The following is an 18,151-nucleotide window of genomic DNA, read 5'->3' on the forward strand; positions in this document are numbered from 1 at the left end:
AGCTGCCACCTGCCACCAGGGAGCCAGCCAACATCAGGCCCACACAGCCGACCTCAGCAGATGTCCCAGAGTGGACACTGGGGTGGAGGGGGCATGGGGGCAGAGCAGGCAGAGTGACACATCAGACAGAAGGAGAAAGACCCCCCAAAAAATAGGAAAAAAAGCCTTTGGCCTTGGCCATTATATTTGGGCTGACATAGAAGAGAAACTAAGTGTGTGGGGCTACAAGCGTATATATGCTGAGTGCATGTGTGTGTTATTAGTTGCAGTAGCTGCTGGTAAACCTTTTATCGAACAGGACAGATAATACCAGTTACAATCAGTACTATAGAGCTGCATTGATTAATATTATTTTCTATGTTAACCAATCAACAGTTTGGTTTTTGAAACATCAGAAAATAGTGAGGAAAGCCCATCACAACTTCCAGATTCAAATTGGGTTTTTTTGGGGGGGTTTTGTCTGTCCAACAGGCCAAAAACTAAATATATTATCATATGAGACCAAAAAAAGCAGCAAACCTTTACATTTGGGAAGCTTGAACTAACAAATTTTATTGTTTTTGCTTGAAAATTAAAATTAAATTTCTCGCAATGGACTTATCATTTCAGGTCTTCACATTTCAGTAGGGTCAGACAGGGTCAAGGGTTTTATTGATTTGGTCATTTTCTAAAAAATCCTCTGAAATATAACTATACTATTTATTAGAGACCAATCACAGCTTCAGTTTGGGCAGCTCTGTCTTTTTTCTTGCAAGTCTCCGGTGTTCCTAATGCTGGTTGATACTGAAGACAACATGGAGCAGCTCGGTTACAAAGTTCAGTAACGTTCTCCTGTTCAGTAATGTTGGACAGCTTTGCATTTTATGATCTAGCAAAGACACTTCCAGTGCAAAACATGTGCCCACTCTCTCTCACAAAACATGATTACTTCAGGTTTAAATGCACAGCACAGCCTGATAATATAAAACACATTCATCTAGTGTTTCTCTGGTGCTAAGGTCATTTAAAAGAGAAGAATCTGGCTGAAGGTCTTCTTATAGTCAAGCACTGTTGAACTGATGTATCATTTTAAATGAAAAGATGATTAGACAAGCCTACAGTGGCCTAACCCTTCAGAGATAAAGTTGTCCTTATACGAACAATGAATGCACTTGTATAAGACCCATGTTGCTCGTTTGTCTGTCTGTATCTTGCCATTCTTACATAAGGAACTAATCAATCAATGTGGATGAACAGTACTGTGATTGTGCAGCTTTTGCTTAGCATGCTGCTCTTTTCTCCCTACAGATAATGGGGAATTCATACGCCGGGCAGCTGAAGTCTGCTCGATTTGAAGAGGCTCTCCATAACTCTATTGAGGCATCTCTGCGATCTAGCAGTGGAGATCCACAGCCCATCTTCACACAGCTCTACCTGGAGCCGGAGCCGTATCCTGGTAACATGGACGGTAGGATCTGGATCAGATTTATGTAAAGCAGTGATCACAGCAGTAGGATTATAGGAAAGACTTTTGTTTTTTTACACAAATACTGCTTGAAATGATTTAGATTCAGGTTGACTAAAACATAACATGTTTATGATCTTAAAGGCTGCAGTAAATTTTTTCAATTGAAATGACTGAATGATGTCTGCCAATCTTGTCTACATTACTAAGGATTTTTTTTGTCATGCAACTCTGATTTAGATTTTATATTAAACACCATACCCATAACTAGACATGAGTTAAAGCTTTGGTCATATTGTTGTTTTAAACATAATACAGCAATGCTATATTTTACAGCTCTGTAGTTTCCTAATAACTTCTCAGAAAGCTTAATCATAAGAACCACATTATTTGGTACTAACTATTAGCCGAATTTTAAAAAATCCTTGACAGAACGGCTCCATTTAAACCCAAATAAATATTCATTTATTATGCATTTATTATATGTTGAATTATATGTTGAATTGTGTGCTTATCTGTGGACAAAAGTCACATTGTTGCGTTAACTAAAAGACTCTCTGACAATTAATTAGAATGTATTAATTAATTAGACGTGCACCATATTGTCCCTAAAAGTAGTATCAAATTACGTACTTGTTTACATGAATCTTAGTAGGAATTTATTAGAAATTTATGGGCCCATGAATGAAAATCTGATATATGTGTCCATCAGACATGAAGTCCAAAGCTGACCTCCATGGTGGCGAGCTGCCAGGCCACGAGCTGCTGAATGGCCACTCTTCCAACGATCTGGAGGAGCTGGAGGACGACGATGACTCAGACAGCAGCAGCCCTCCACTTCCCTACCTGCAGGGCCCTGCACCAGACGGCTGCTGCACACTGGACGGTAATTCCCGCACCCACACACCTTTAAAAACTCAGCTCATATCTAACTAGTTGAGTCTCTTCCTCTTCTTCTTTTTATAAGGGAAAAAAAAGAAGAAGAAAATATTTTTATTATAGAAAGTATGATTTTGTCATCTGTGTTTTTTCATCACTCGGTAGACAAATCTATCCTAGTCCTGCTTTATTTCTTTAAATATCGCAACTGACTGAGAGAAAAAAAAACAAAAAAAAACAACCTTCCTTCCTCCTCAGGGTTCTGTCAGGCCGGTAAGGACCTCCGCCTGGTCTCCATAGCAACGGAGCCCATCGAAGTCCCAGCGGGCTTCGAGCTGGTCGGTGCCAAGTCCCCCAGCGTCCCCGAGCACATCCTGGTGTGTGCCGTGGACCGACGCTTTTTGCCTGACGAGAATGGGAAAAATGCACTTTTAGGTCAGTCTGAGATAAGAGTGAAGGAGACAGACAGCATCATCGAGTTTCTGGTGACATGAAGACACATTTTATACATTAGCAACAGTTTTTTTTTTAGGATATATCATTAGAAAATATTAGGTATTCATCATCCTATCCTATTACCCTTTTTGTTGAGCAGCCTGTACTGGTCATACACCGGACTGTCTAAAATTAATTTCATTTTAATTACTTCCAGGTTTTTCAGGAAACTGTGTGGGCTGTGGGGAAAAGGGTTTCAGATACTTCACAGAGTTTTCTAACCACATAAACCTGAAGTTATCCACCCAGCCCAAGAAGCAGAAGCACTTAAAATACTACCTGGTGAAGAATTCTCAGGGTGCTCTGTGCAAAGGACCCCTCATCTGCTGGAAAGGTAAAAAAAAAAACAGTCCCGAGCATCTCAGCTTTTCAAACCTGCATTCATATTACACATATTACACTACTGATTTATTTTCTAATGATGTTGTGCTGTTACATACTGTATGTCACAGTTATTACTCAATTCACTGTTGTTTATTCTATTTTTTTGTCATTTCTCAGACTGTAAAACCCGTCAGTTCTCCAGCAGTGCATCAACGTCCAAACCCAGCTCGTCCTCCTCTCTCAGCAGTAAAGAAAACGGAGGAACCAGCGGACACAGCTCGTCTCCCTTCTCCCTCTCAGGTGAGCCAGCATGCAGCACAGATGTTTGTGATCCAGTCCAGATGTTAATGATCCAGTTGAGGCTGACACGAAATAACTTCTAAGAAACATTCAAATAGTACCTTTAATGACTATCCTATATATATATATAATTTTTTTTTTTTTTAAGATTCATTGTGTCAGGTGGTATATGCTGACAGGTTTATGTTGTTGCCATAGAGACAGGTCGTCCTGGCTAAGCCTTGAAATTTATTTGATGAGCATACTGAGGCTTGAATCACATACTGCATTCAGCTGTTTATGAGTCAGTTCGTGACGAAGAGGCGGCTGTGTTGTTTGTGTTTCATCCCATTTTGTTGTGATGATGGTCTGACATATATTTTGGTAGCCTACTGATATTTTTATCAATATCAAAAAATCTCTTTAGTAGATTTGAATTATTGTTATTACATTTGTTAGCAGTAGTTGTTGCAGTATTGTTTGTTTGTTTATGTAATGTTTTTATAAGCTTATACATTTGAGCAGCATAATTCAAGAACACTATTTGTTTCTGGCACTCTCATAATAGGTCATGCCAAATGGAAATTTAACAACGGTGAATTGTAATAAAAGTCTTTTGAGATAAATCAGACGTTAAAATGTGATATGACTACAAGACAGATTCTGCCTCTGTTGAGGAGATGTTGTTCTCTCTCTGACCTCTCACAACAAGAGTGGCTGTTCCCTCTTTGATTGAAAGAAGCTCTGGGGCTTATGGTATTGATTTGTTCTGAACCTGGAAGCTGCCTGTCAGCAGCGATCTCACACATTAATGTGTTAGACAGCTGAGCTGCTGGGCTCGTTGTTGATGTAACTGTTGCCGTATACCTCCTGACCTGCCCCCAAAGAGGTCGGTGACACTTACTTAGGAAACCAGGAGGTTAGACACTGTAATGTGTCCCTCTCCTGCTCTTTGCCAAATGAATGTTTATCCATCAATGTTTAATGAAAAGGACAGTTATGGTCTGTTTGTTATTGTGCAATGGGCGTTGGATATGTTAATATTTGACATTTGTTGTTGTATTTGAAGTTGCAGTTTGAGTTTTAAGCTATAATGAAGATTTTGTTGACAACACACTGCAACACTGTGCACCAGCATGGCACAGAGTTTATGAGTCTTTTATGTGGATATATAGATAGATAGATAGATAGATAGATAGATAGATAGATAGATAGATAGATAGATAGATAGATATTTAGATGTGTTTTTTTTATATATCCTTGCATGATCATCTTTTGTTTTATCACCAGATTCTCCACCCACTAGAACGACGCAAGTGTCCTCGGTCTTCTTTGGGAGTCAAGACGTCGGCAGAGACTGCAGTTTCCTTAAACCTCTGGCCTCCACACCTGGAAACAAGACTCTACCAATAGGTGAAGCTTGTTTTCAGTACACTTGCACCTTCACGTTGTTTTATCACCTGATCAATTTATTTCCCTTCTATATTATGTTTATTATATATTACTAAACTTTATTATTAACCTTCCCAGATAGATGATAACAAAGATGATACACTACATATATTTTAGTTCTGCTCCTATGTTAGTAGTAGCATCCAGGCTTTGACAGTGGCATTTGCAAGGATTTAGATGCTGATAAGTTTTTGCCTTTATGTGAGTGACGCTTAAATGGCCTTGCCCTTATCCTGAAAAAGGTTGCTTAGCTACAGTTTTACGTGGTTCAGCATAAGGCAGACGGAGCCGTCGCTGACCATGGAGCCAAGATTAACCTCTGCTATGGCCTGTTTAGATGCACACAAACACACACATAGCATGCATGCACAAACACATGAATGTGTGAGCGCTAGTATTTACACACCAATCAATACTGAAGGAAGGAATGCTGTAATGACTTTCCAAGGCCTTGCTATCCATTAGCCCTTTTACAAGGTTGTGATATTGACAAGCATATGCTACACATGCCAATCAATGTTTTAGTATATTGCATACACAGTGAATATGAGATTGGAAAAATTGGGTCTTTGGCAATAGACGTATATAGATGTATTGCAAATCGATAAGCCAATGTCAGTACTGACTCATTTTTATGTATTGCTCAGTCTCTGCAGACAGTCACACTTGGGAAAATATATTTATATGTACTGTATATAATATTTCTATGTTTTTATTTTATCATTATTTAATTATATTTCCATAATCATTAAATATCTGCAGTAGGTCTACAGTATAGACAATAAAGTTAAATATATATGTCTTGTATTCAGATTCAAAGGGCTTTATTTTCAGGGTCATAATCATATACAGTATTGCCAAAGTACTTAACATATATAATACATCTCAGAAGAGGGAAAAGTGAAAAGAAAGAAAATAAATTGTATGTATGTACTGTATGTATATATGTATATATATATATATATATATATATATATATATATATATATGTGTGTGTGTGTGTGTGTGTGTGTGTGTGTGTGTTTGTGTATATATATGTATCTTATCTTTGTAAATCTGTGTGTTTATGTGCATGTGTGTGTTTCCAGTGCCCACAGCTCTAAGGGTGAACGGGCCGACTAATGGCCTGGGTGTTGATGGACGTCCTCCATTACTGAGTCCTTCCCAGGTCTCCTTAGGGCCTCAAGGTCAGGGGTATCGCACTGCTGACTTGGGAGACAGTCCAGGTAATGCTCTCGCTTCTCCTGAACAGACAGTTAGAGGCACAATATGTGTTATACTATGTTCATGCTCAATTTTTTTTGAGTGCTCAAATGTTCTATTATGATGTTTTCTGTTTCTGTTTTGATGTCCAGTGTCCTCGGCCATGAACTCTGGTCCTCCAAAGAAGCGCCACCGGAGCTGGCATCCCAGTTCACTGGTGCCTGTCCCACCGACAGCCGTCCCTGTGCCAGCCATCCGGCCAATAGTTTGTTCTCCAGGTCAGTTCATGAACCCTATCAAGATGGCTCTTAGAGCCATAATGTATTCAACATGAGTCAGTGTGAGCTGTGTTGTAAATTGACCCTCTTATTTTGTCTCATTTTTTGCTCATTTTGCTGTCTGTGCGTATGTGTGTGTGTGTGAGTGTGTGAAGTGTGTGTCTGTGCTCTTAGGAGTGTAGACTTTGTTGTTTATAGCCCCCCCTCCCTCCAGTTTGGGGATGAGAAAACCTCATCCCTGACGTTCTGTGGTTGTTAGGGATGATTCACTCTACATCTCCATGGAGATAGAGCTGGAGAGTTTGTTGTAGAAATGATTAAAACATAAAAAAAAAGCTGCCACATCATGCAATTGTGGTTATATATACCACCATCATTGCAAATAAATTGCCTATCCTGTTTTATTTTCTTCCAATTGCAAAATGGCCACAATACAGCAGCTACAGTTCTAATCAGTTTTCTTTAAAACTTAAGCGAAGCTGCAATTTAGCTGTAAGTAACTGCTAACTAATCCCACTACTGACATGTTACTCTTTTATTTATGACCAGGTTCTGTATTAGGAGTGTCCTCTCCTCAGCCACCAGTGGCAGGGGTCATTCAACCCCAACCTGTCACCGCTGGAGAGACGGTCATCGTCCCCGACAACCTGCTTAACTCTTCAGGAGTTCGCCCCGTCATCCTCATTGGTACAAGATTCTTTCAGTGATGTGTTACTTGCAAAATAAGCATCATCCTGCATATAAATAATGTTAATTCATGTCACAAAAAAAGGGAATCAGAGTCTGTTTTACCTCCAAGTAGAATAAAGTAAATTAATATTTTACTAGTTATCCAGGTGATGATTATCAGGACAACCATTAGAAGCACAGAAGTTATACAGTCTTTTCAGAAAAGTAGAAAAGTAGTTTGCTTTTTTCTACAAAAGACTTTGTGGTACTTCTTACTTTGACGTTTCAAATCTAAAGGCTGGTTGAACTCTATTTCAGTAAATGAAAACCCACCTAAACTGAGTTCAGGCGGGTTTACTGTCCATTATTTTCCCCATGTAGCATTACATATAGCACTCATTCAACAAAGAGTAGTAATATTGTAAAAAATACAAAGTAAACAGAAAATTATTATACATACCAAGTGAAAACAGGTATCCATATTTCCCTTTCCTATGAGACACATGGAGACTCTTGTTGTTGTTGTTACTTGTTGACAGTATATTTCAGTTGTATCTAATGATGACTTTTCTTTTCAGGGCATGGCACTTTACCTTATTTCTATGGGAACGTCGGGGATATAGTGGTGAGCCCCCTGCTGGTCAGCTGCTATAAAAGCGGCCAGCTGACAGAGAAAACCTTGGAGACTTTGGGCCTCAACAGCAGCCAGCTACTCAGTGTGGAGACAATGATTCTGCTCACTTTGCAGTATCTTGCACGTTTAGGTAAGCAGTAAATACATTCCGTCATGTGTGTTTTTACTTAAATGTTGCATGTTAGCTGTTAGTAAGCACACAGGTTAGTGAGGTAGATTGACTGTCGAGATTCTGTGTCTTAATCAAACACAGAAATATCCCTAGCAAAACAAATATCTAAATTTGGTGTACGTGATTTTTCTTGCAGGCTCGGAGCAGATTCCCCTGAGGGAGGAGCTGGAACAGATTGTTTTGAAAGCCATGCTTTGCTGTCCCGGGGGTCCCGCCATCTCCCCGTCCCAGCTGCCCTGGTTGGCTCGGCTGGAAGCCAGCGTCTCTGGGGGCAGTGTCCAAGTGGTGGTTACTCATAACTCTTTGGGAGAGGGTATTTCTGAATCACTGCGTTCTCTCAGTGAGGCTCCTCACCACCAGCAATGCCTGCCCACATATGTAGTCATCATATGTGCCTCTAAAATGAGCGGCAATGAGTTCTGCGTGCTGGTTTTAAGTAAGTTTTTCGGCCTGGCTGCTCCACTTCAGTATCTGGATTGATCTTATTACTTTGACTGAATTGTACAAGATATGTATGATGATCAGGCTGTAATGTAATCTAAACATATGTGTTGGATACAGGAAAGTATCAAGCGCGGGCCTTGGCTGAGGGCATGCTGACAACCAACGAATTTCTGAAAGAAATCAGCTATGAGCTCATTACAGGGAAAGTCAGTATCTTGGCGTCTCACTTCAAAACCACATCGCTAGGTAAGCTCCATTCTATCTATTCCGTGTTTGTTGTCTGATGAAGGAAATAATCAAATAGGAAGAAATTAAATCACCAATATTCAATAGTCCTAGATAGTTGATAAAAGTAGCATCACTTTGTTACTTTAAATTTGCCATCATCTGTCTTATTTTAGGGCTGTGAATCATTGTGTCCGAGTATGTAGTCATATGCAGATATTTACATTTTTTACAGGCAGCAAAAGAGTTATCACTCATCAACTGCAGACTAATATATATACATCCCAATATAACTTCTGTAATCTGTAATCACAATTGAATAATATCAAGGAAACTTAGTGAGTCATGATGCTGCTACTATTTTTAAAGATGTAATAACTGTGTTTGTGTCTGAGACAATAGTGAGGTCGTGTGTGACTATGCCGTAATGCTTTCTTTTAGGGGACAATCTGGACAAGCAGCTGGTACGATATCAGCGTAGACGGAAGGGCCAGGTCATCCAGCCCTTCCAGGGCGATGTCACTGACCACATCCACTCCCAGGAGGCTGCCAGCATGTCACCACCCTCAGACAGAGGTTAGACTGCTCTCTAACTGCACTGCTTGGCTTCTTTTGCTCGACGCTGGTTAAACTGTTTTGTTTTCAGAGTTTTTAATCAGTCAAAACAACATTTCACTTATAGACAAATGTAAGCAAGATTATCAGCAAGGCATCAAAATGTTACTGAATCAATATGTTGCTGACCACTGTGGTGATTTATCTAAACCAATCATTTTACTGTTTTACTGTTTGTCTTCATTCCAACTGTACTGGTTGGCAGCAAATGTGACGGTTATCTTTTTCAGTGGTAGCAATATTCTCCATATTCAAACCAGCAGAATTATTTGAGGTTTACTGTGGTTAAAATGTATGTTTTCCATTATATTGACAACTACTGTAAATTGATGTTATGTTCTTGGTTTTCTCCTTTTTTGTTTCCCTGTAGCAGAGCTGCTAAGTAACGTCTTCCAGATCTATCCGGCCCAGCTGACTGTGGCACGGAGCCTCCTCTCTCAAGTTTGCTCCATTGCTGACTCAGGAACCCAAAACCTCGACTTGGGGCGCTTTAGTAAAGTAGACTTCCTTGTTTTGGTCCCGCCCTCTCACATTCTGGTACACCAGACGGCACAGCGCATCCGACAATCAGGTATGTGCCCCCAGCACAGAACATCTGCATGATTTAAGATGGTTTTTGATCCCTACTAAGGACTAAGGGTTGACTGTTCCACAACTTAAGTTTTGTTTCAGTAAGTTGTGACTAAAAGATTCTATGAAACAGTTGAGTCTCATCCAAATTCATTAATTATTACTTGTTTTTTTTTTTTTGTTTTGTTTTGTTTTTTTTGCACAGGAGTGCTCGTGGACCTGGGTATTGAAGAAGCCTCCTTAGCCCACCAGAAACCCGACAAGTATGTGGTGCGTCTGGACGGTGACGTCCACGCCAAGATGGAAGCCTTCATGAGAAAAGTCAAACAGAACCCGTACACCTTGTTTGTCCTCATCCATGACAACTCGCATGTCGACCTCACAAGGTAAGACGACACACACAGAAACACGTTTTCTCTGCTGATAATGTGAAAGATGAGTTGTTATGGCTGCAAATCTGGCCTTGTCCTGATTAAAATTGAAAGAGGAGAACAACTGTGAGCAAGTGGGAACAAATACAGAACACAATCTATACCTTGAATTTTGCTCAAATGTAGGTCAGATCATTTGAGATCTCCATTTTTTATTTATTGTAGTCATAGTTGGTTTTAAGTGATGTTTATTTTTCCTTTTCTGCTGATGCATTTTGACATTTATCTATTCAGTGATGGTTGCTACTGCTGCTCATGCCAAGATCCTGTTTGTTCCAAGCAAACTACTGTTTTCCTTGCCAGAAACATAAAATAGATCACTTCCTGTTTTCCAGAGGATTTTTCTTGGGAACAACCTACAACACACTGGGCAGTTTTAAGCAAATGTAAAAGCCTTCCTGAACCATGTCCTAAATCAAGTTGTTATTTGTGTCCTTTGCTAATGTGGTATGACAAGTATGTAACATGTTATAAACAACTATTGTAAGATCTGCACATTTCAAACACTTTGCCCTACCTCTTCCTCTCCAGTGCTCTGTCAGGCTCTGTGTGCCATGGGGAGCTGCAGGGTCTGGCTGACCGGGTGGTGAACTGCCAGGAAGTCTTGGATGCGATGAACCTACTTGTCTTGCAGGTCAGCTGCTTCCCCTACACCCTGCAGACCCACCAGTCCCGCATCAGCATCCACAACGAGGTTCATTGGCCCTCCAATGAAAGTCTGGTGAGTATTTTTAGTCCAATGGATTTTGTTGTATACTAAGAGCCCAATAAGTTGTTGTTAAAGGGTGTCAAAGGAATAAAAATACTACTTTCTTGTGTGTTGTTAAAAATCAAACATCACACAACTTTAAAGAGATATAGTTTGGTGAAAGTCATGCAGATATTTCAGCTCTAAATTGTGTTAAATTTCAATGTTTTGCAGCATGCAGAGGTCTGTAACAGTTGTGGTTTAGCTGCTCCACCTGGTGGACTTAAAATGCACTTACAAAAATAAATGAAATATGACTTTCTGTAGATATGGTCCATCTTTTACACTTTAACCATGTGATGCTACTGAGTCTTCAAAAATATTTGGTTTTGGTTTTAGGTTACTGTTTGTGTGGTGATAATTATATTTATATTTAATGCATAAACAGAATTTAGGTTTGGCTTAATGATACTGTGTGTAAGCTGAACACTGTTCTTTATCACAGAAGCATATAACAGATTCAGGTCTTTAAGATTTGATTTTTCTTGCTGCAGAAAAGTGTAAGGGTGTTCTTTATTTGTTATTCTAATCAATATATTGACCTGAGTTTACAGCAGCCCTACATAACATTTAAATATCCTCTGGATGACCTTAATTTTAGCAGTGATTCCCAAAACTGGAATCAGGATCCCGGGCCCTCTAAGGGGAAGTTAGGATAAGGCTCACATATGTATTTGCATAATAAATTAGCTCTGCTTTTCAACACTCTGAATTTGGTGCAGTAGTAATGGTGTGGAGATTTGGTGTGCAGGTTCGTCTCTTCTGTGTATTCACACTCAGTCATGTTGCATGGTTTTCTTCCAGCAGGGGGAGCAGTTCCCTAATGAGTTGGTCTACTTTGGCCTGAGGGACTACAGCAGCTCCCTGCAGTGGGGCGTGGCCAGCCCCATTCTGCGTTGTGATGATGCGTTTGAGAAGATGGTCCACACTCTGCTGGAAAGGTGAGTATGGAGTCAATAAAGAGTTGACATCAAATATTTTAGATAGCTCCTTCTGTCTTTTTTTAGTGGCATTTAGTCAAAAGTTCCAGATGTTACAATTATGTTCAGAAACTTGTCACAACTGTTCCCAACATTATAAGAAATATCGTCATCAGCTAAAAACAAACCAAATAACAAACTCTCTTATTTCTTATCCTAGACATCCCCACCTACACAGCATGGTGATCCGCAGCTACCTCCTGATTCAGCAGTACACTGAGGCCATGATGGCCCTGACCTCCTCCCCGTCCCTGAGAGACCACATAACCCCAGAGACTCTGGCCATGGTAGAGGACCTGATCAATGCCCCAAGCAGAGAGGGCTCTCAGGGCCGGGGCCACATGCTGCTTGTCCGCGTCCCCTCACTACAGCTGGCCATGCTGGCTCGCGAGCGGCTAGAGGACGTGAGGGACAAGCTGGGCCTCCAGCTGTGCTTCGCCGTGCTGCTGGGAAGCCCCGCCTCTGAGCTCAACCTGCCCAGAAACTTCACCAGCCGCCTCAGGGTGAGTGACGTGAAAGCCAGAGTCGCATGAGTCTTTTCTTTTGATAATTTTTTCTCCTTAACATTTTAAATATTTATACAAATTTACTGTCAAGCAAGATGCGTTCAGGGAATCACATCCACATGTGTAACACTCAAGGTCATCAATGTTTGAATAAATATCATTGTTTTGACTTTATTCTTAAAATTTGCTTATTTTTCTCAGACTTCTGACCTTAATCTCTGATCATCTTTTCTTAAACTATCAAAGTTTTTTCTTGAAACTTGCTTTTCTTATTTGCACCTTCTGTCCACACAAACTTCATTTTAACCATCATGAGACACCAAAAATCTCATTAGCTCAGTAGATCTTTTGACCTGTAAAGTTATTAAAGTAATTGTGTGTTGTGTTTTGCTTGCAGGCATGGCGAGGCTGTGAGAACGAAGACTGGGTACCGCACACTTATGAGGATCTGGAAGGACTGCCCTGCATTGTCATCCTCACGGGAAAAGACCCTCTTGGAGAGACTTTCCCCAGGTAATCGCTTACTTCACAATACCCTGCTGATCTTTTCATGGAGAGTATAGAATGATTCCTTTTGACTGTAATTCCTCTACAAGAGAGGTCCAGTTACTTTTGGTCTTGCACCCGCTGTGTCAGATCTGTGTCGTGTGTCAGCATCAATAAACTGAATTAGATTTATAGCAAAACCATCAAATTTAGTAATTCAGTTTCAATTTCTAACATATCTTGGGCATCCTGATGGTGTATTATTTACAAATAAATGTATTTTTTTATTTTAAATGTTTTCTTAAAATTCATGATCTGTAATTATATTTCATTTTCTGAATGACAATCTTTACATTTTTGCCCTTCTAGGTCTCTGAAATATAGTGACTTGCGTCTAATTGACTCCAGCTACTTGACTCGCACAGCCCTGGAGCAAGAGGTGGGTCTGGCCTGCACCTATGTGTCCATGGGTGTGGTCCAGGAGCCTAAGAAGGCAATGGTCCCTCGGGAATCAGACGGAGAGAAGGCCACCACCAGCTTGAATGATGGAGATGAGCTGGAAAGACCTCAGAGCAATGGCAGTGCAGCAACCAGAACGTCTGGTGAGATACTGGATCTTAAGATTAAAGATGCAAACACCGCAAGTGGCAAAAAGTTAGCTTCTGCGAGTCTGTAAACTGCTTTTTACATTATATACAACTGGGAAAAAACTGGAAGAGAGCTACTGTTGTTCCACTGACATATCAACTGTTCACATTAACTTGCCTCACTGGAAAGCAGATAAGTCAGTATGCAAAGCTGTTAAATGTGGGAGTGAGTGTGTAGAAGTAGCAAGTAGCAGCATCATCATTGCAACATGAAAGAGAAGGTTTTATAGGAAATCTGGTCTTAATTTGAAGAAATAACTGTGTGTAGTCATCTCATCTGTTATCACAGTCGTTTAAAGTAATCATACCAAATTATTACATTTTGTATAAATTAAAAGCTTAATACTTTGTACCTGTAAGTGATATCTTACAAGTTCACTTTATGTGTATTAATTATTCACATTTTACTCTCCTTCAGGCTCTTTGGCAGAGAATGGTGTCAGTTCATCTGATGTTGCCGACTCTTTCCAGAAGCCCTCAACCTCTACCTGCCCACCTGAAGGTGCCGTCACCTCGGACGTGGGCACAGTGACACAAGGCTTCAAGCAGGAGTGCGATTCCCTTGGAAGCCAGCTCTCCTCCAACCCTTCCAAAACCTCCAAGGCCCCTCCGTCCCTTTACTCCAGCTCCTCCTCTTCCTCCCTCTCCCCGTCTTCCTCTTCCACCCAGAGGCCCAGCCAGTCCACACAGTGCGGTCGAGAACCGAGGCCCGCCCGAGTGTCACCGCGGACGGTCATCATGTCGCGAGCGGCGTACAACCTGCTGTCGGGGGAGTCGGGGAGCCAGCTGAACTCTTTCTCCCTGCTGCCTCATGCGGACGTGGCCTGGAGCAGCCCGCTGAGGCCCCTGATCACTCACGACCTCCAGAGGGCAGAGCAGAGCGTGTACTACCGTCAGTGGACCATCGCCAGGCAGCATCACGCAGATTATGAAGCTCCGCCTGTGCCGCATCCACGACGGCTGCTACTCAGTGGACCCCCACAGGTAACAAAACTAAAGAACTACTTCTTCCACAAGTACATATTCTGGATGACTGCATCTTGTATCACCATATATGTGTATTACATAAGATTATATTTATAAGGGAATATTTTGAAAAACAGAAAATCTGCTGTTCACATATAGAGAAGAGTGAAAAGACAATGAAAGACAAACAAAAAGGAAAATTATGTTAATTAAAACCCAGATTTCCTATTAGAAACAGCCAGTAAAAGAACATAGTACTTATTCTTGGCCTAAAATGACAAAATGCCTGAATATTATTGTGGAATTTATCAATTAAATCAAAATGTATGTATTTATGCATCTCCGGATGTTAAGTGTTATTCCAACATAACAAGGATTATTTTTTTGTCCTTTTCTAGGTGGGAAAAACAGGTGCCTACCTGCAGTTTCTCCGTATCCTATTTCGAATGCTCATCAAACTGTTGGAGGTAGATGTGTATGATGAGGAGGAGGAAGAAGGTGAGGATTATTGGGACTTAACTGTTTCATTTGTTTGGATTCATTATTTTGGACATGTTAAATACATTAAATGATGAAGAACTAAATGTGAGATTGTCTTTTTCATGACGGTTATTCATTTTTAATTCCCATTCTTTCATGATTCCCCAATCTCCAGAAATATCAGAGGTTACAACTCCAACAAACAGCCAGTGGCCTGACATTGAGGAGATACGCAAACTACCATTTGACCCCTACCCCAGAGACTCAAAGTTCAGGAAGGCTAGCCCTGTTTACTCTGACAAGATGCCAAAGGGCTTAACAGGTAAACACTAATATGCAAACACACAACAGAGGCACTTATTATTTAAACAAGCTTGTCTCAAAGTTGGAGTTTGAATATGTTTGATTTTTGGTACCTGCAGATTTTAAACAAGAAGGAGAGATCCAAACAGCAGCCAAACGAGAGACCAAGTCCATTCGTCTCAGCAGGTTTGCAGCTCACAATGCCTTTCATCACTGTGAACAGTGTCACCGCTACTGTGAAGCTGGTCCTGCCACACAGGTGAGTGCAGTATGCAGGCTGAGGCACTCATCTGCTGCTCTATCGCAGACATATACATACACACACCTACTGTATACCCTAACCTATCAAAATACTATGATACTTGAAAGCTTTTTACTCTTTGCAGTCATGCCTAATGGCATTCTCTCTGTGTTAATAATGCATTTATGTGTGTGTTATAGCTGTCGGAGTGCACCTTCCATGCTTTCACCTTCTGCTCTTCCATGCTGGGGGAAGAGGTCCAGCTCCAGTTTGTCATTCCCAAAGCCAAGGAGCAGCACTTTGTCTTCAGTCAGCAGGGCAGCCACTTAGAGAGTATGCGCCTGCCTCTGGTCTCCACCAAGGTTAGTTTATAACTCAGTATATACGTCTACAGTATGTGTTAGTGTGAAAGTATGTACATGTATATAGAGAGAGAGTCTGCTTGTTCATCTCTCCCTGCCACAGTTCATAATCAGAAATCAGAAATTGGAAATGATCTTTGATTTAGCTGAGTCACATTTTCGCTTTTCTCTCTTTCTCTCTGCCTCTGTCTCTAGGACCCGGATCTGTTGAAGAGTCCAATCTTCACCCCAACTACAGGACGCCAAGAGCACGGCCTGCTCAACATTTTTCATGCCATGGAGGGTGCCGCTCATCTGCACATCCTGGTGGTCAAGCAATTTGAGATGCCCCACTACAGGAAGTACTGGCCCAACCACATCCTGCTCGTCCTACCGGCTATGTTCAACAACGCTGGAGTTGGTGAGTGATGTTTGGCATTGACCAGCAGTGGTGACCATTTAGGTTTTCCAAGTGTTTTACTGTTTGTAAAAGGTGAACTGGATTAAGGTTATGTTTGCATCACCACATACTTATCTCTTTGCTGATAATGGAGGATTTATAACAGACAGTGAGCCGCCCTGGTCATATTTATTACAGTTAGTCATGTTTGTTTGCAGTAGGTGAAAGTGTAAATGTAGCTTAACCAATGAGAGACAGCCATCATAAATGAAACCATCATCTACAGTGCAGTGGTCTGATTTGTAAGATGGCCAATCAAGTGTACAGCCTTTCAGGAATGGGTGTAACTACCATTGACTCTTTAACCAATTTTGTCTCACCATGACACAGAGAGTCACCGTGGCTGCTTGCCAATATTCTGTTCAGCATAGAACCACTACACTTTGTACTGTAATATGCAAACATCATTTACCTTGACATAACCTTATCTTAACTGTTCAAATTAACTCGCAAATTTGTAATGAATACACACACCATGCAAAATTGAATGTTCAGCATTTAAATTTTACATGCAAAGCTTATTGCAGGAAAGTAATATAAGGAAATATAGATTAAAAATTGACAGAAGTGCTCCTGTCTGTTTAAGGTGCTGCTCGCTTCATGATCAAAGAGCTGTCATACCATAACCTGGAGCTGGAGAGAAACCGTTTGGAGGAGCAAGGTGTTAAGAGGCAAGATGTATGGCCTTTCATTGTCATGATGGACGACTCCTGCGTGCTGTGGAACGTCCACCAACAAGCAGACAGCAGGTAGTAATTGTTTGTGATTTGTATAATTTGCAATTGAGTTACCCCTATTGCTAAGGTTGAAAAAAGTATATGTTCAGGCTTTTTAAATTGTGTTTTGTCTGTTTTCTAGTGAGACATGTGATGGAGGCTCAACCCTCACCAACGTGTCTCTGAAAATGGTGCTGCAGCATATGGAGACCACACCGAAGATCTCCCTCTATGCGATGTGTGGCACGCGCAAATGGAGCAGTAGCCTGGCTCGCAAGCCTCAGAGCAACCCCTTCACTCGGTGTCACCTCCATGACTTTGTCATGCTTAATGTGGATCTGACGCAGAATGTTCAATATGACCTCAATCGGTAAGTTAGCAGAGGATTGTGTCAGTCAGCTAGTCAGTTAGTGGTGGGTGTTATCTTGATGATTTAACATCGCTTTTTTGTGCCAATGTGCAGATATAGTTGTGAGGAGGTGGACTTTAATCTAAGAGTGAACAGTAGCGGGCTGCTGCTGTGTCGCTTCAACTACTTCAGCCTGATGAAGAAACACATTCCAGTTGGGGGAAACAAAGATTTAATGGTCAAACCTAAACTCATGGTGGGTATTTTATTCATACAACATCACAGCTTCACTGTTGATCCAAAATTCCTTTATTATTATTATTTTCTCTTGTTGCAACATGAAACACACTCTAATACATAACTGTTTCGTTCTATCTCCAGGAAATAGAAAACCCCGCACCAATCAGCCCGTCCCAGTATGTCTGCGCCCCAGACAGCGAGCAGACCCTGCTGGATGCCCCGGCCCAGTTCCTGCTGGAAAGGTTCCTGCAGAGCTGCAGCCACAGACTGTTTCCTAAGGCTGTTCAGAACAGAAACAACCCAGTTCTGTCCATAGATAGCTACCTCAACATCAGCCCGGAGGTAAGAGCCCCCCGAGGAGCTGAAGGTCAAAGCAGGAGAGGAGACTATTAGCATCATCCCATCAACTTAAACCCACAGGAAGACCGAACAGCTGTTGAGAAACCCTCTTTTTCCATAAAAGTCAAATGCCATTAACAGTTTCACAGGAATCTCTAAAATGTTAACAGTTACAAAAGTAAGAAAAACCTGCTGAGTTTTTCTTCAAATGCTTTCATAAGCATAAGTTTGCAGA

General features: G+C 41.1%; 1 protein-coding gene across 5 annotated transcripts in view; it reads left to right on the plus strand.

The window, feature by feature from the left end:
• greb1l (GREB1 like retinoic acid receptor coactivator) overlaps positions 1-18,151 on the plus strand; it is a 42,211-nt gene that overhangs the window by 20,658 nt on the left and 3,402 nt on the right. For 2 of the 5 annotated variants that reach the window (XM_067606173.1, XM_067606174.1), the window contains exons 3-32: positions 1,288-1,447; positions 2,157-2,330; positions 2,582-2,758; positions 2,976-3,152; positions 3,320-3,442; positions 4,712-4,834; positions 5,962-6,099; positions 6,229-6,354; positions 6,904-7,041; positions 7,602-7,787; positions 7,966-8,265; positions 8,391-8,519; positions 8,940-9,074; positions 9,484-9,684; positions 9,889-10,069; positions 10,646-10,835; positions 11,667-11,803; positions 12,003-12,345; positions 12,746-12,861; positions 13,204-13,436; positions 13,900-14,465; positions 14,846-14,945; positions 15,103-15,249; positions 15,350-15,489; positions 15,672-15,833; positions 16,029-16,233; positions 16,859-17,021; positions 17,131-17,358; positions 17,452-17,593; positions 17,719-17,919. In XM_067606173.1, coding sequence (XP_067462274.1) covers positions 1,291-1,447; positions 2,157-2,330; positions 2,582-2,758; positions 2,976-3,152; positions 3,320-3,442; positions 4,712-4,834; positions 5,962-6,099; positions 6,229-6,354; positions 6,904-7,041; positions 7,602-7,787; positions 7,966-8,265; positions 8,391-8,519; positions 8,940-9,074; positions 9,484-9,684; positions 9,889-10,069; positions 10,646-10,835; positions 11,667-11,803; positions 12,003-12,345; positions 12,746-12,861; positions 13,204-13,436; positions 13,900-14,465; positions 14,846-14,945; positions 15,103-15,249; positions 15,350-15,489; positions 15,672-15,833; positions 16,029-16,233; positions 16,859-17,021; positions 17,131-17,358; positions 17,452-17,593; positions 17,719-17,919 — 5,538 coding nt within the window. In that variant the 5' untranslated portion in view covers positions 1,288-1,290. The remainder of the gene's footprint in view (positions 1-1,287; positions 1,448-2,156; positions 2,331-2,581; positions 2,759-2,975; positions 3,153-3,319; positions 3,443-4,711; positions 4,835-5,961; positions 6,100-6,228; positions 6,355-6,903; positions 7,042-7,601; positions 7,788-7,965; positions 8,266-8,390; positions 8,520-8,939; positions 9,075-9,483; positions 9,685-9,888; positions 10,070-10,645; positions 10,836-11,666; positions 11,804-12,002; positions 12,346-12,745; positions 12,862-13,203; positions 13,437-13,899; positions 14,466-14,845; positions 14,946-15,102; positions 15,250-15,349; positions 15,490-15,671; positions 15,834-16,028; positions 16,234-16,858; positions 17,022-17,130; positions 17,359-17,451; positions 17,594-17,718; positions 17,920-18,151) is intronic. The other 3 variants (XM_067606176.1, XM_067606175.1, XM_067606177.1) reach the window with 3 other exon arrangements.

This window comes from Thunnus thynnus, chromosome 12 (genome assembly GCF_963924715.1).
Source record: "Thunnus thynnus chromosome 12, fThuThy2.1, whole genome shotgun sequence".
In the NCBI taxonomy this organism is placed as follows: domain Eukaryota; kingdom Metazoa; phylum Chordata; class Actinopteri; order Scombriformes; family Scombridae; genus Thunnus; species Thunnus thynnus.